This window comes from Arvicola amphibius, chromosome 2 (genome assembly GCF_903992535.2).
Source record: "Arvicola amphibius chromosome 2, mArvAmp1.2, whole genome shotgun sequence".
Classification (NCBI taxonomy): domain Eukaryota; kingdom Metazoa; phylum Chordata; class Mammalia; order Rodentia; family Cricetidae; genus Arvicola; species Arvicola amphibius.
In genome coordinates, this window is record NC_052048.2 from 28,246,626 (window position 1) to 28,264,004 (window position 17,379).

Below are 17,379 nucleotides of genomic sequence, written 5' to 3' on the forward strand. Positions count from 1 at the left end.
TGGCCCTGTCCTCTTTATTCTGTGTTTTATGCCTTACCCTGTTCGTGAATGTTAGTATTTTTTTTATTATTGTCATTATTAATTCTTTCTAACTTTCTCTTTCACGTTTTCTTCCTGGATTTGCTGTTTCCTTCAGTCTCACTTCAAGGTCAGTATGCTTGCTCTACAACCAATGTAATTGAGGCTCGTTTACTAACATTGTCTCCCATCCTAGCAGGGACAAAAATGATACAATGTATTCCAGGAAAATGATGCCTTGAAATCCGGTTCTGAGAACACAGAATGTTAAGAATGACAGTGAATGCAGACTGTTGTGCTTTGAAAGAGAATATTCAGAATGCAAAACTTAGACTGGGCGTGTTTTCACTGAAAGAACTGATGATTAAAAAAAAGAACCCTCGGGACTGGGTGGGAGAATTGTTTTAATGTTTTTGGCACTTTATTAGAGATGGTTAAGAACTTAAGCAGGGTAAAAGGAACAATAACATTGTAAATTGAAATGTAAAAATCATGGTAGAATTAAAATTATGAGCTTGTTTATATCATGTATGTTTTACCTAGCAATTCTCTTATAACAGTGAAATGATATGTAGTTCCTGTTTATGAAAACACCATCTCTTGATAATTATGGCTGGTACTAAACAGGTCGAATTATTATCCTCATGGTGATCTAGGCCCCTGTAACATGATTGCCCCAGGTTCAGGCAGACAAATAATGATACTTAGTTGTAATATTTTGTTTTAAGTATGGTTTTCCCCAGACAGGATTTAAATAGGTAACTCATATTGGTCTTAAATTCTTGATCTTTCTGTCTCTTTATATTATATGAACTCCAGACTGAAAAGTAGCTTCAGATTGACTTTCCTAGGTTTCTCATGTGTAGGCTTTTTCTTTATAAAATTGGGATGATTATCAAATGTAGCAATTAAATGACTTAATCCAAGTATCATAGGCACACAGGAAATGATCATCAGATGGTACTATTATTACTGCCCCCTTTGGTCTTTTTAATGGAATTATATTTGGTCTATTATTGTACTATTGCCATGCATTTCAGATTCTTTACAGCACTGCACTATTCATATTGATTCATACTGTCACTAACAAAGTACAAATTGGGCTTTCAGTGTGGGGGGACTGTTTGGAGAAGTGTTTTTACAAACAAAATCAATAGATGATTTTGTTATTGTGCACATACAGAGTATAATATATATATAATATATACACAAATATATATATATATACACACATGCACACACTTAATTGGTTAATATATACTTAATACCAAGAGGCTTGTGATAGCACAGGACACTGATTTCATGCAAGCACATATTGTGCTGCACATTGCTGCACAGTGTTGGCTGCAGGGCACTGCAGCCTGTCACTGTATATGGGTAGAAAATGGCATTTCATCTACAGTGGCTGATAAGGCTTCACATTTCATGGACTATGTGATAAGGAAGGTTTATTAGAAAGACGTTTCTGTTTCTTCTCATTGAAATTTTAATGCTTAAGTTGAAGATCTAAGGTACTGTTTTTGAATAGATCTTATTTTGACGAATTACCTTTCCTAAGCCTAACTCATAAAAAGATACCCCACATCCTCTCCAGCATAAGTTACTGTCAGCGATTTTGATATTGACCATTCTGTCAGGTGTAAGATGGAATCTCAGAGTTGTTTTGATTTGCATTTCTCTGATGACTAAGGATGTTGAGCATTTCCTTAAGTGTCTTTTAGCCATTTTAGATTCCTCTGTTGAGAGTTCTCTGTTTAGGTCTGTACTCCATTTTTTATTGGATTATTTGTTCTTTTGATATAAAGTTCTTGAGTTCTTTTTATATTTTTGAGATCAGTCCTCTCTCCAATGTGGGGTTGGTGAAGATCTTTTCCCATTCTGTAGGCTGCTGTTTTGTCTTGTTGGCCATGTCCTTTGCTTTACAGAAGATTCTCAGTTTCAGGAGCACAACGGAGTACCATTCAGTGATAATTAATAATAATAAAAATAATGACATCTTGAATTTTTAAGGCAAATGGATGGATCTGGAAAAAATTATATTGAGTAAGGTAACCCAGACCCAGAAAGACAAAATCATGTACTCATTCATAAGTGGCTTTTAGACATAAAGCAAAGAAAAACCAGCCCACAACTCATAATCTCAGAGAACTTAGACAACAAAGAGGACCATAAGAGAGACATACATGGATCAAATCTACATGGAGAGTAGAAAAAGACAAGATCTCCTGAGCACGATCTCCGAGTAAATTGGGAGCATGGGGGTCATGGGAGAGGAAAGAGGAGAAGGGAGAAAGGAAGGGAAATGGACAAAAATGTATAACTCAATAAAAACAATAAAGAAATACATTGGTACAACCAAAAAAAAAAAAAAAAAAGAAAGAAAAAAGAAAAGGTGTCTTCAACTGGACCTACAAAGTCTTTTTCTTGTCTTTGGTGAACTACCTTCTTCCACCTCCTCCATGAAAGTAAATGAAGTTTAGATTCTAAGCAATCTAAGGCTTAGAACATGGAGGATGTAGACCAGAGTTCTGTGTCTTCATAAATCTGAAGGAAAATACTGGATCCCTTACTGCAGAGCAGTGTGAGAGTGTGAAAAGATGAGAGCAGACCACAGTGAAACGTTAGGTGCGCAGAGCTCGGTGACATCTAGAAACCTTGTAGATCTACAAAGGAAGAGACAGCTGACAGCATTGAATGAAATGGTAAGGAAAGGAGAGAACTCCCTCAACCCATGCTGTTGCTACAAACAAAAGCAGAAAGAAAACTTCATAGTAAATCGCTGCAAAACTAGTATGTTACATGAGTCTGCTCCTGTGTGAGAAGCAGACACTGTAGAAGGATCTACGTGGAGAAAGGATCCATCATGCCTCATTATTTATGGCTGGAGTTAGACAGTGCTGAGGGGGACTCTTCCTTGAAAGCCCTCTGCAGGAAAACTAGAACATTCACCAATGTTACCAAATCCCAGAGCCTCCACTTCTCCTTTCTCTGACTAAGCACACGATAAGGAAAAGATGCTAACCTGGATATACAGATGTGGGTGCAGATGTTCTTAGGGTGGAGATTTCTGGACACTGGGTAAAGCCTTGGTAAGCAGAGACTATTCTGTTGTAAAGGAATTTAAGCTTGCATAGGTCCCTCAGAGCTTACACATTGAACTCTGCAGATGCAAAGGTTGGCTAGCCAGCACACTGAAGTTTGTAGCTGGTAGGTGGGCAGTGCGCTAAGATGGTAGGTACCCCATGGTGAGACTCCAACTCAACTGCAGTCAGTAGCTTGAGGGGTATCCCCCTGAGTTTTAGGAATTCAATTTAGCTGGAAATACAATCTGTAACCCAGCCCATTCTGATCTAAACTGTTGTATGCTAGAGAAATAAGCACCTATTTTCTCTCCTGCAGAGTTAGCTGCAGAAAGTAGTTTAGCAGATCGTAGAAACCACAGTCATTACAGCATGAAAGAAATAGTGACTGATAGTATAATTGTTTTAGTTAGAGTTTCTGTTGCTGTGATGAAACACTATGATCAGAAAACAAGTTAGGGAGGAAGGGGTTTATTTGACTTACATTTCCATATATCACTTCATCATTGAAGAAAATCAACGTAGGATCTCAAACAGGCAGGAGATGCTGTAGAGGCCATGGAGAGGTGCTGCTTACTGGCTTTGTTCATGGTTTTCTCAACCTACTTTTTTTTTTGACCACCAGCCTAGGAATGGCATCACCCACAATGGGCTGGCGCCTCTCCCATCAATTACTAATTAAGAAAATGTCCCTCAGGCCGAATCTTATGGAGGCATTTTCACTTGAACTTTACTATTTATTTATTTATTTATTTATTTATTTATTTATTTATTTATGGTTTTTCGAGACAGGGTTTCCCTGTAGTTTCTAGAGCCTGTCCTGGAACTAGCTCTTGTAGACCAGGCTGGCCTCGAACTCAGAGATCCGCCTGCCTCTGCCTCCCAAGTGCTGGGATTAAAGGCGTGCGCCACCACTGCCGGGCCCTACTGTCTGCTTCTGTCCTCTACTAGTAGTGGGGAGAGAAGACTGCCTATTAGTTGGTGGAAATAAACTTTTAAAAACCTTCCCATCTCTTCACATGTACATCCTAAATTCAAAATGTAAAAACAGTATAGAAAAGCAAATTAGTAGGCACCTCCCAAAGCCTACAATTCCTCAGCAACTTAAACCAAAGATAATGAAATAACAGAATTCCAAAGAATTGAAAGCACGACCATTATAAATGGTGGTGTGCTTTAGAGAAGGCTCAGGCAAAGGACTGTGACACGGAAACGTGTGGGATCTGTGAGAAACCAGCAGTGTGGTTGAGGACGTGAACTACGTAGAAGAAAAATTAAGCAAGAAAATTGAGATTTTGAAAAAGAGAATGGAGCAAAAACTAAATTAAAAAAAAACGTAGTGGAAAGCTTCAACATACACTATCACACTGAGGAAAGACATCAGTGCTAGGATTGAGACAAAGCACATTTAGACCGCAGCAACCAAGAACTTCAGGACAGAAATGAAAAAGCAACAAACTGAATCCATTGCGTAGAAAAGGGAACTGAGACAAAAACTTGGGACAGTTAAACATTCAGTTAAATCAAATCAGAAAATTTCCACATCTAGGGAAAGATACAGACACACAAGAAATGTTTAGACCCCAAGGTAGACATGATCAGGAAACAACTGTCCAGGAGATGCCCTAGTTAATATGTGAAAACCGCAGAGCAGAGGAAGTATTGAAAGCTTCTAGAGAAAACATAGATACATGTAAAACACAAACTCATTGGAATAATCTCAGAGGTCCCAGCAGAAACCCTAAAAGCTAGGAAAGCATAGAGTCCTCATACTTTAAGTTCTGAAAATAATTACCAAAAACATACTTTTTAATTGTTGGAGAAATAAAGACATTTCAAGATCAGCAGGAATAAAAACAATTAATGATCACAAAACCAGCACTACAGAAGATATTTAAAAGAATTATATGCACAAGAGGGAGAATGAGGGAGAAAACTGGTCACAGGAACAGGGTATATAGCAATATACAGATCTAATGAGAGGAATAGATAGGCAAACAAGAACTAGGAGAGAAACATATCTACCCAAGTCAATCAGTAATCTCCTAAAATAAACCCAGGAAAAAGAAACAGCAAACATTACTTTAACCATTGTGCTGGCTATTTTTATGTCAACTCCATAAAAGCTATTGTCATTTGGGAAGAGGGAATCTCAGTTGAGGAAAAGCCACCACCACATTGACCTGTGGTACATTTTCTTGATTGATGATTGATACAGGAGGGCCCAGCTTATTGTGGATTATTGTGGATCGTGTTCCCCATCGGCTAGTTGTGGTCCTGGATGCTATAAGAAAGCAGGCAGAGCAACCAACGAAGAGCAAGCCACTAAGCAGCACTCCTCCATGGTTTCTGCTTTAGTTCTTGCCTCCAGGTTTCTACCCGTAGCTTAAGTTTTTGCCCTGACTTCCTTCAGTGATAGACTGTACCTAGATGTGTGCGATGGAATAAGCCATTTTCTCCCCAAGTTGCTTTTGGTCATAGTTTTTATCACAGAAATAGAAACTTTTAGTAAAATACCAACCAAGGAAATAATCATCAAAATTATAGAAATCAGCAAGTATTGTTTAGTAGTAACTCTGAATGTTAATACTCCTAGTTCCCTAAATAAAGACTATAAACCAACCTAGTGAATCAAAACTCAAGAGCCAGGGACCAGAGAGATGGTTCAGCAGTGAAGATCTCTCACACCTCTTGGAGAAGACTCAGGTTTCATTCCCAGCACCCTTGTGGTGGTTTACAGTCTTGCATAATTCCAGTTCCAGAGCACTTAATAATCTCTCCTGGTCTCTGCATGCACTTGTCCCATATGTGGTGTACCTGCATAAATGAATGTGAAAACCCATAGATATAAAAATAAATCTTACTCTCCTTCCCCCTACCAAACAAACAAAAAAAATTCAAGATCCAGCTGTTCACTGTTCACAAGGGACAGACCTTATTGGTAAAATTACATACAAAGCACAAGGCAAAGAATGGAAAGCCATATGTCTACCAATCAGTTGCAAGTAGGAAACAGGCAGAAGTAGCCATTCTTAAAACTGACAAAGTAGACTTCAGGTCTAAGTTAGAAGAGATAAAGAAGGGTACCACTTATTTATAAGGGAAAAACTCAAATATGATAGAATGATTATAAATACTTAGTGCAGAATGTTTATTTACTGAGTTTATACAGGGACAGTTGGGTCCAGATTAGGATAATGCTTCTTGCTCAACAATAGAGAAGTCTTCTAGGCAAACAAACAAAAAGAAAAACAAAAAAGTAATTTCAGACTTAGACTGTATCATAGATCAAATGGAATTAACAGATATCTACAACATTCTACCCTCCAGCTGGAGAATATACACTCTTCATGACTTCATGACACTCTTCAATATATACTACGTGTGGAGCCTTAATCCAAGTGTTAAGAAATATAAAGAATCGACAGGAGAAAAAAAAGTATACAAACGTGGGGATCTCTCTCTCTCTCTCTCTCTCTCTCTCTCTCTCTCTCTCTCTCTCTCTCTCTCTCTCTCTCTGTCTCTCTCTGTCTCTCTCTCTCTCTGTCTCTCTCTCTCTCTGTGTGTGTGTGTTTCTTTCATACACGTACTTTAGATGCACACACACAAGTCAGATGTATGCCTGTGTGTGGATGTGACTAGCATTACTAGCATTACTGAGCGTCTCGGCAACTTTTTCTTTTTTTTAAAATAAAAACTATTGAGACATAGCCCCTAACTGGCCTGCCACCATCCCTAGTCTTAATTTCTTTTGTTTGTTTTTAACATATATTCTGGGACTCTTAGCTTCCTGTGCTCTCAGAGCAAGGACTTTACCGAATGGACCATATCCCTAGCCTCAAGTAATACACTTTTGAATGATTGCCAAGTCTTTAAAGAAATCAGAGAGGGAATTTTAAAATTTCTAGACTCAAGTGAAAATAAAAACAGAACCTTTTGGGATAGATCACAGGCAACTCTAAGGGGGGAGTTAGAGCTGTGGGATCCCAGGTAAAAGACCACACCCAAGAAATCTCAGACAAATAACCTCACAATTCACCTTAGAGTCTACACACACACACACACACACACACACACACACACACACACACACACACACCTTCATACTTAATAGCTGGGACAAAGTAATAAAATTGGGGTAGGCCCATCAGGCAAAGGGCAGATGGCGGGAAGGGAGAGAAAAAAATCAAATTTATAAAATTAAAAAGAATGTGGGAGATAATCATGATAAATTCTTGTGAGACTTAGAGTGTTGTTAGGGATACTTTGCAAACCTTTCTTACAGTGAATTGGAAAGTCTGTATGCACAATACCTACCAAAGTTAAACCAACAGAGTATATAAAACTGAAACATCTCTAATTTATACTGTTTGAAGTAATAATAGAATCTCACCAAAAAAAAATATACCCACAGGATTGAGTGGGTTCTCTGTCTAATTCTACCATATATTTAATGATAAGATTTCCTATTCACACTTCCCCCACTTTACTCTGAGCATCTTCTAAGCTAATGCCACCTCTGTCTCCCTCCAGCTGCCCTTATGATCATCTACTAGGACTTTATCTGCTATGACTGTTGTCTGATATTTCCATGCTCCTTACCAGGGAGAGGACATGGTAGTCAGTAGGACTGATTAATAACTTATTGATTGGTGGAAATACCTTTGCTGAAGTTCTGAGGGCAGAGTTTCAGAAAATACAGCAATCACTGCTTGGATATTGTCAAGAACCATCAACTGTTGAACAAAAGTTTGCAAAAGAAACTGATAAGTACCTCAAAGATTATATAACTACATAATTAGATGTTTACTATATATAATATCATATAATTCACTCAAAGCCAAGCACAAAGAATAAAGACAAAAAAAGGCTCAATCTTTTATGACAGATGGTTCAGAAGAAATCAAATACATTCTTGCTAACCTTAGTAACTACCAGTTTTTTATTGGTAAAACGTGAGCCAAGATGGCATGTTTGCTCTTCTGGACTACCATACGGTGGTATGACTACATATATGATTTTCCTTTTTTTATTTGTTTTGAATTTAGACAGGGTTTTACTCTGACTGGCCTGGAACTCACTATGTAGAATAGGGTGGCCTTGAACTTTTGGGAGACCTGCCTGCTTCTTCCTCTGCCTCTTCTTTCTTGGTGCTGGGATTAAAGAGGTTTGCTACTAGGCCTAACCAGATATTATTTTCTTTAAGGATGGCTTAGAAATGGACAAATGGTAATAAACTGTAAATGTCTTTTGCATTGATCACCTGTCACCATAACTGGCTTCTGCTTATCATTAGGACTGACTGATACCATCTGAACTCTTGATGTTGATCTCAACTCTTTATGTTGATCATGATTTTTTTTAATAGAATCATGTTTGTTCCCTTCTTCCTTCATTTCTTTTTTATTTTTTTATTAAGAATTTTTTAATGCATTTTTTTCTCATTTTACATAGCTATCCCCATTTCCACTCTCACTTTCTCCACATTGCCTCCACTTTACCTCCCCATTCACTCCTCAGAAAGGGTAAGGCTTCCCATGGGGCGTGAAGAAAGTTCGAAACTTCACTTCAAAGCAAGACCAAGGCCCTCTTTCCTATATCTAGACTGAGCAAGGTATCCCTCCAAAAAAAAAAAAAAAAAAGAGTGATCCTAGATGCCAGTTCAAACACTAGGGATGAATTCTGGTTCCACTGCCAGTGACCCCACAGACTGTCCAAGCCTCACAACTGTCCCCCACATTCAGAGGGTCTAATTTGGTCCTATGCAGATTCACTGCTATCAGTCCAGAGTGAGTTCTTACTAACTCAGGTCAGCTGTTTCTGTGGGTATCACCAACATGGTCTTGACCCCTTTGCTCATATTATCACTCCTCCCTCTCTTGGGCTGGTCTCAGGTAGTTTGGCCCAGTGCTTCATTGTAGATCTCTGTATCTGCTTCCATCAGTTGCTGGTTGAAGGCTCTATGATGACAGTTAAGGTAGTCATCAGTCTGATTACAGGGGAAGGTCTGATTATAGGGGAAGGCCAGTTTAGGCATCCTCTCCACTGTTGCTTAGAGTCTTAGCTGGGGTCATCTTTGAGGATTCCTGGGAATTTCCTTAGTGCTATGTTTCTCAATAGCCCTTTAATGGTGTGATGGTTTCTCAGAAAATTGAACCCGGCAATCCCACTCTTGGGCATATTCCCTAAGGATGCACACATACCACATACCACACAAGGGCATTTGCTCAACTATGTTCATACCAGCATTATTTGTATTTTTTTTTCAAAATAAGGTTTCTCTCTGTAACAGCCCTAGGTATTCTGGAACTCACTCACTCTGTAGACTAGACTGGGCTCAGACTCACAGAGATCCACCTGCCTCTGCCTCCCAAGTGTTTGGATTAAAGGTGTATGTACACCACCTCGCCTGGCTTGAGACATTCTTTTTTTTCCCCATTTTTTCTTTTGATTTTTCGAGATAGGCTCTGCCTCTGCCTTCCAAGTGCTGGGATTAAAGTCTTATGCCACCACCACCTGACTGATAAAAAATATTTTTTAAGAAAATAAAATTATGGAGCAATTTCCCTAATGAATATGCATGCAAAAATTCTTAACAAAACCAAGTTGAACAATATATTAGAAGGTTCATTTCCTGTGAACAAATTTACTTGATTCCATGGAAGAGAGAGCCCGAACAGAACCACTGGCAGCCACCTGAGTTCTCCCAAAGGTGCTAACAGCCAGCAAAGCTAAATTGTAGGAAAGACAACGTCTTTACAAATTGTGCTGGAAAACAGGATATCCACAGTAGAAGATTGAAATTGGATCTGTATCTTTCACTGTACACAAAATCAACTCACAGTAGATCAGAGACCTTGATGTAAGAAAGCAAACTTGGAAACTGCTAGAGGCAGTGTAGGGAATCAGTTCCGGATGTAAGCATGGGCAGGGGTTTCTCGAAAGGCAAAGGGAGTGTATGAACTAAAGCAGGAACTGAGAAATGGGCTGAACACAATTACAGAGCTCAAAGCACAGGAAGCAATCTGCCGGCCGAAAAGACTGCTGCCAACTGGAGGAAAGCTCAGCCAGAGATGCTAGGAGAGGTTAATTCTCAGCATCTGTAAATAACTAAAAAGTGTAAGTACTCCAGACTAGTCCAGTTCATAAATGGGTAAATGAATTAAACTTTTCTGAAAGAATTACTGGCCAGTAAGCATAAAAGGAAAAAAGTTCTTTGTGGCCATGTAAATGCAAATCTCAAACTCTGTTGAAATCCCGTGCTATCTTTATTGAAAGACTGTTATGAAAACAAGTGCAGATAGAGTAGAGGAAGGGAATTTTTAGTGTTGTTGATGTTTCATAATATTTGTTCCTACAGATACATTCAATAACTACATTCTATTTTACTAACATGTATTTTGATGATCTTTTTTTATGGACTTACTATAGAAGATAACTGAAGATGGTATTTAGTGAGGCAAGAAACTTACTGAGCTCTCCTCTATTGACGTTACTTTGTGATATACTCTGCATATACCCTTGTTCATATTCGCCATACACAAGAGAAGGCAGGGAAAGTCAATGGAGAGAAGGCCAGGTTATGGTTATTCTTAGTTTTTAGAATGTAGTAGTAATAACCACAAACCCAAGAAAGGATATTGAGAATGAAAATAGGGAACCACGTGGAGAATGTGGAGCACATTCTACCTTTAAGATGGCAGCTATCTCATTTTTAACAAGAGGCTAAAAGTAACTTGTCTAGAAAAATCAAGAAACTCATAAAAACAAAAGCAAAGACACCTTGTTGTCTTTAAATTTCTCCTTGTGTGAACATGCCATCATGTGTGTGTGCTCTGTTTTGCCAGAATTTTATTAAAGCTTTTGGAACTAATGAAGGCCAGTCATTTGAATGTTATGTTCAGCATTTTGGAAATCAAAATGTGTATTTTAAAATCACACACAAATGGGGAATAGCGCATACTTGATTATGAGCTATGAATTTTAAAATTCTTTTCTGGTATAAAATTCAAAATTGTGACCCAGTTCTGTATTGTAAGGAACACATTTATTTTTTTACTTTAAGATATAATTATGAATTTTAAAAGTGCTGAAAAGTAGAGTTGGTTTTGATTGGATCAGATGTTTAGCCTGTAATATATGCTTTCAACCAAAAGCCAATCTAGTGGTTTTAAGTGGGTTCCTTACTTAGTGTGTCAGAATGCCTCCAATAACCAGGCCTTGCAGCAGACATTACTGACTGCCAGCCCCATCTTGAATAGCTCTCAGATACCAAGTGAAAAGAATCTATGCATATAGTATGTGAAAAGTGTGAGAACAATTTTGAAAATAAGCAGTTTGTTTCATGAAAACAGAAATTTTCATTTCTTTGACATTTCTAGTGTTAAGTCCCTAATCTGTTTCGTTTTATTTTCTTCTATTAATTGATAGAAAACTATATTTTTGAAATATTAAAACAAAATTATGAAGTTGGAAAATTAAGTATAAATGTTATCTTTATCTCCTCCGATGGTAATATTTTATTGTGTTGTCTATAGTGCACACTTGTAAATACTTTCTATGACAAACTCAAGTTCTGTTACTACTTTTCCAGTGGTGTAGATTCTATGACAGAACAAATTTTTTTGTTGTTGTCAATGTCATTCATCCACCATTTCCTCTTGACTCCCTTGCCCTCAGGAAGCTCTAACTACTCATAGCTCCGCGAAAGGGCAGAGTCTTGGGAGCTTCTTTCCTCCCATGAGATCATGGTGGGCCTAATTTTTTTTTTTTTAAAGCTGAGTCTCTCTAAATTGACCTTGCTACCCTTTGAACTCACTGTAGTCAGGCAGGCTTTGAATTGTGATCCTCCCAGCTCAGCCTGGGACTGCAGGCATGCACAGTTATTTTTTTAAAGGATATATTGATATGTTTTTTGCCAGGGAGGGGTGTGTTTGTAAGACAGGGTACTACTGTTTAGTTGAAACTGACCCATAATTCACTATGTAAGCTGGGTTGGTCTCAAACCTGTGATTCATTCTTCTTTCACAGTTTCTGGGGTGCTAGAATTTCAGGTGTGTTCCACAACATGTGGCACTGATTTCAGCTTTCTGAAGAACTGCCATATAATTTCATAATGGTTATTTCACTCTACTAGGTTTTATTTTTGTCCACATCTTTACCAACACTTGCTATCTGTTTCTTTTTATTATTACAGTCATTATAAGAGATGATGCATTGCTGGGTGGTGAGGTCACACACCTTTAACTCCAGCACTCAGGAGGCAGAGGCAGGCAGATTTCTGTGAGTTCAAGGCCACCCTGGTCTACAGAGCTAGTTCTAGGACAGCTAGGACTACACAAAGAACCCTGTCTCAGAAAACCGAGAGAGTGGGGGGTGGAGAGGAGAGGATATGTTATAAGAGGTGTTGTTTTATAGGTTTGATTTGCAATTCCTTGTAATGTTGAATGTTTTCATTTATAGATATAATTATTCATTTGTCTATTGAGCACTTTTCCCATATAAAAGTTGGTATTTGCATTTTCTTGTGTAAAATATCAAGTCTTTTGCTCATTTACCACCACCAACAAACTCCACCTTCTTTGAAATGGATCTTTTTGTATCTTGTTTGCACTGGTTTTACAATCCTGGCCTCACATGATTCTTAGACTTCAGGCTTTATGTAGCTGGGGCTGTGTGTGCCATTGTCCAATATCCTTAACTCATCTTAATTTTTTTCTTGATAGTAAAATGAGATTTTTAATTTTTTTTTCTATTAACTCTTTGTCAGGTTTATTTTCTGGTTTGCAAATATTTTCTGCCATCTTGTCTGTAGGATTCTTTTTACTCTGTTTCACATGTGCCAAATTTTTTAGTTTGATAAAATTTCTTTGTAGTGAGTATTTTTAGTACAAAAATGAATAACCTATTGTTAAGGAATTCTTTTCTTTATGTTCTGGTAGTTTGACAGTTTTCACTTCATTCAAGTCTTTAATATATTTTGCTTATTCTTTTGTACGTGGTATGAAAATTTGGGTCCAAGCCTATTGTTCTTCATGTAGATTCAGTTTGGCACTATTGTTGATTAAGAAACTAGTCTTTCCTTACTGTGTGTTCCTGGCACCTTTGTCAAGATTGACTCTAAATGCACAAACTTCTTTGTATGCTGCCTATTCTGTTCTATTGATGGTGTTTCCTGCTTGTATGTTATAAACACCATAATATTTTGGTTACTGTAAATTTGTAATATACATTGAAATCATAAAGTGTGAATTTTGGATTCTATAAATACAAATGTAACATAAAGCAATTAAATAAATAGCTCACAGGTTGGAAGAAAATAGTTAAACAACATATCAGAGACATGCCGTTGAGAAAAAGATGTCCTGAACAATGGCAGTGGTAGGAACAGGAAGACCACAGATGATGCTAAGAGAGGTTCAACACTGCTAACAAATCAGTTGCATTTTGAAACTTCAGTGGACTGGGCTGAGCATGTAGGGCAGTGGTAGAGGCTTACCGTGCATGTGTGCAGGGCTCTGTGTTTCATGTCTGAATCCCACCACACCCTTTAGAAAAGTCCTGTACTTGAGATACTGTGTCTTGATAGTGCCAAGTGTTAGTTGATGTGGTGACTTGTGGCATACAATCAGTCATTCCCTAGAGAGAAAATTAGTAATAAAAAATATGCTATATGATCTAATAGCTTGGGTTCTGGACCTAACCTTTGGACAATCTCTTATAAGTCTGTCACTTTGTACCTAGTAGCATCATGTGTCATAGCAGGAATGTTGAAAAAAAATCTAATTGTCTATCACCTTGAGAATGGATTAAAGTTTTATCTATCATTTGATATTATAGTAAAAATTGGGGTTATTAAAAATCTATTCCACTTTCAATGATAACTAACTCTGAGTTTCAGACAATGTATTGAAATTAAGTAGTAGTTTTTTGGGAAACTTAAAAATTAGAAAATGTGCAAAATAATGAAATAGGTATATATGTGTAACAAACCTGTAGGAAAGGGGCTTTCATCTTATCTGTTTGTAAATCGATCTCAGTCTGTATATGGGACTGGCCCAGAGCTTCCTGTGGAGCTTCAGCTGGCCTTATGCTCACAGCAGCCCTTCCTCACCCGTGCAGATACGGAGACTGTAGGCATGAATCATCATCCCTGACAAAAGGAAGGCCATTGTAAACATGAAATGAGATGAGCACATTTAGACCACGCCGGTGAAGGATAGAATGATAGTGTGTTGAGATAGAGTATCATACAGAGGACTAGGTGAGAGTTTCCTTCTGTTTCTTCGCTAAGTTCCTGATACAGCAGATTTGATAAGATAGGATAAGAGTGCAGCGATGTTTCCAGAACATACCTTAATCAGCCAACTAATATTTCAGTACGTTGATGTCAAGAGAGTACTTACGTGTTTCAGGCATGAGGCTTGAATTGATTATCATTTCACACCTTCCTGTGCCTTTCTTTTATATTGTAATTTTATTGTGTGCACTAGGATACATTTCCATTGGAAAACTGCAGCATTGTTGTGTATAATTTGTGACCTATATTGGTATATTGAAAAAAATGGAATTGTTGAAAAGAATTTGCATGGGGAGCATTTCATTGCCATCCAGATACTCCTTGCTGCACATGGCATGTAAATAAACACCTACCTCCTATGCATACATGAAAGCTTCGTCTTCATTTCTCCATCACCAGGCAAGTGAAAGACCAGAATAAGAAGGTGGCAAATCTGAAGCACAAGGAGCAGGTGGAGAAGAAGAAGAGTGCACAGATGCTGGAGGAAGCCCGGAGAAGGGAGGACAGTCTCAGCGACAGCTCTCAGCAGCTGCAGGTAGAGCCCCCAGTCTGAGGAGTACGTGCCAGGATCTGATCCTCCGTTTTCTGCTGTTTGTTCTTCCTCTGTGTTCTCCTCTTTCTTCTCTTTCTGACCCTGCTTGCTGCCTTCCTCTTTAGACTACCTGTTAGTAAAAAAAAGAAATGACTTTTAAATAGAAAAGCAAGTTTTATTCTACAACTGTGTGAGGAAACCTCAGCATAGGAAGAGTCATCTTGCGTCAAGTTGATCACACTTAATTGGTAAGTGCACTTCAGTTTAATGAGTGTGTTACAATAAAGCCTCAAGATTGTCAGTACAACTGTCTGCCAGTTCAGTTGATTAAAGTATGTTGGTAATTTTGGTGTGTGTGGGACTGTCTTTTTATTTCTTCCTCTTACTTTGTATTTTCCTCCTACTTTTCTTTTAAAGTTTAAAAATTATTATTATATAACAATAACTTAATAATAATAGTTACTACTTAATGTATATAGGTTCTTTGCCTACATGGTTGTGTACCACTTTTGTGTGCCTCTCAGAGGGTATCAAATCCACCGATACTAGAGTTACATCTAACCATGAGCCACCCTGTGGGTGCTGGGAATTGAACACAATACATTGGAAGACCTGCCAGTCTTAATCTTCTTAATCACTGAGCCATCTTTTCAACCTCACCCCCTTTTCATTTTTGAAATATGTGCACCACCCTTTTAATTCATTTTTTTTGTTTTTATATATACGGGTATTTTGACTGCATGGCTGTCTATGCACCGCATTTGCATCTGGTGCCTGTGGAGGTCAAAAGAGGGCACCTGATTCCATGTAATTGGAGTTACAGATGGTTGTGAGCTGCCAAGGGAGTGCTGAGAATCAAACCCAACTCCTCTGGAATTGAAATAAGAAGCCAATTATTCACATTAATTAGCCAGACCTAATCACAGTAGTAACAGCTATAGTGTGGAAAATGCCAGTTAGCTTCTTAGTATTTATGTTAGGCCTAAAGCGGTTGGGGAATTCAGTGCAGAAGCACTGATATACTGTAATGCCCAGCTTTCTAACTGACTCTGCAGAAGCTCCAATGCCACGTCTCCTATGTCTTTTGACTGGCCCTATTTCTCGAGGCCACAATACTTTAGAAAGAAGGAATAGGTCTTAGAGTATTCCAAGCATTTGCTGACCCATGTACAGCCTCTTGAAGGCAGCAGAAGTGCTGCCACTTTGCTTTTCTGAGGTGCGATAGTGTGCACTTCACAGTTCATATCCGTAGAGTAGTGACTGTAGAGATGTGGGGAGTTCATGTCAGAAGCTGTTTTAGGATTTATACTACCTTCATCTAGATGTAAGAATTTTTTCTGGTGGGTATTCTTTTGCTTCTCTTTATTCCACCTTTTGAAAGTGTGCCTTATCACATTTGACAAAGTTTCATTTTACAATTTTCTCTTCTTAACTGCAGTTCTTCTTTTCCAAATATGAATCTGATGGGTGGAAAAGTATTCATTTAGGGGAATTTCTTTTACTACCACTGACCCTGAATAGTTCAGAATAAATTTTTTTAACTTAAAATATTCATTGACCTATTTCCTTAGCACTTGTATTTGATTGTAAGAGGAACTGTTTTCTGGGTAGGGGATATAAGATGGAGAAATGCAGGTATTGCTGTTCTTTTGATTGTGGATGCAGCTTGAGCAGCTATTTGGTATCTCCTGCCTTGACTGCCTATGTGTGGTATACTGTACCTCGAGCTATGAACCAGGATGAATTGTTTCTCCATCGTGCTGCGTTTGTTGGGTGTTTAGTTACAGCACCAGGGGAGGAAGCAAGGGCTGCAGTGCACAGAAATGAACAAGCTACTGTGATAGTTCACTGGCCAAGGGATGGTGTTGAACACTAAATTTAGGAAGGGTCCCTTGAAAAGATCACCCAGACATTAAAGAGGAGCCTGAAAGAGTCACATAAAGACTGGAGGAAATGAGTTTACACTAAGTGTCATTTGTAGGTGAAAGCTGTGTGTGTTTAGAATGTAGTAAACAAGTTAGAGAGTGGGTAACTGTAGATCAGACTGTAAAGGACTTAGCGACCACAGCAGGTTTCAATGAAAAGATAACAGAATGTGGCTTGTATTTTGATAGCATTGGGGTAAAAGGAATGACGGGAAGAAGACAAGTTGTGGTGACGAAAGTGTTTGTTTTACAGATATTTACTTCAGTCTATGCAGTATTGTGTGACAGACATGGGAATAGGGTAGAAGACAGAACAAATTCTTCCTTCCATGGAGCTCACATTCTAGTAGGTCCTGTGGTATAGTAATGAGCAGATGAAAATGATGCTGGGAGCTGAGTGACTTGAGGCTGGCTTTGTCACTGCGGAGTGGAAGCAGAAGATAGTCCTAGAACAGGAAACAGAAGCTTCCCACCTCACACACCACAACCTACTCGACTTTGGTGGAATCTCCAGGATTTAACCAC

General features: G+C 38.4%; 1 protein-coding gene across 7 annotated transcripts in view; it reads left to right on the forward strand.

Annotated features, from left to right (window-relative positions):
- Nucleotides 1–17,379, forward strand: part of Erc1 (ELKS/RAB6-interacting/CAST family member 1) — a 327,887-nt gene that overhangs the window by 127,167 nt on the left and 183,341 nt on the right. For 5 of the 7 annotated variants that reach the window (XM_038318227.2, XM_038318230.1, XM_038318234.1 and 2 more), the window contains 2 exons: nucleotides 137–148; nucleotides 14,797–14,932. In XM_038318227.2, coding sequence (XP_038174155.1) covers nucleotides 137–148; nucleotides 14,797–14,932 — 148 coding nt within the window. The remainder of the gene's footprint in view (nucleotides 1–136; nucleotides 149–14,796; nucleotides 14,933–17,379) is intronic. The other 2 variants (XM_042054451.1, XM_042054452.1) reach the window with 1 other exon arrangement.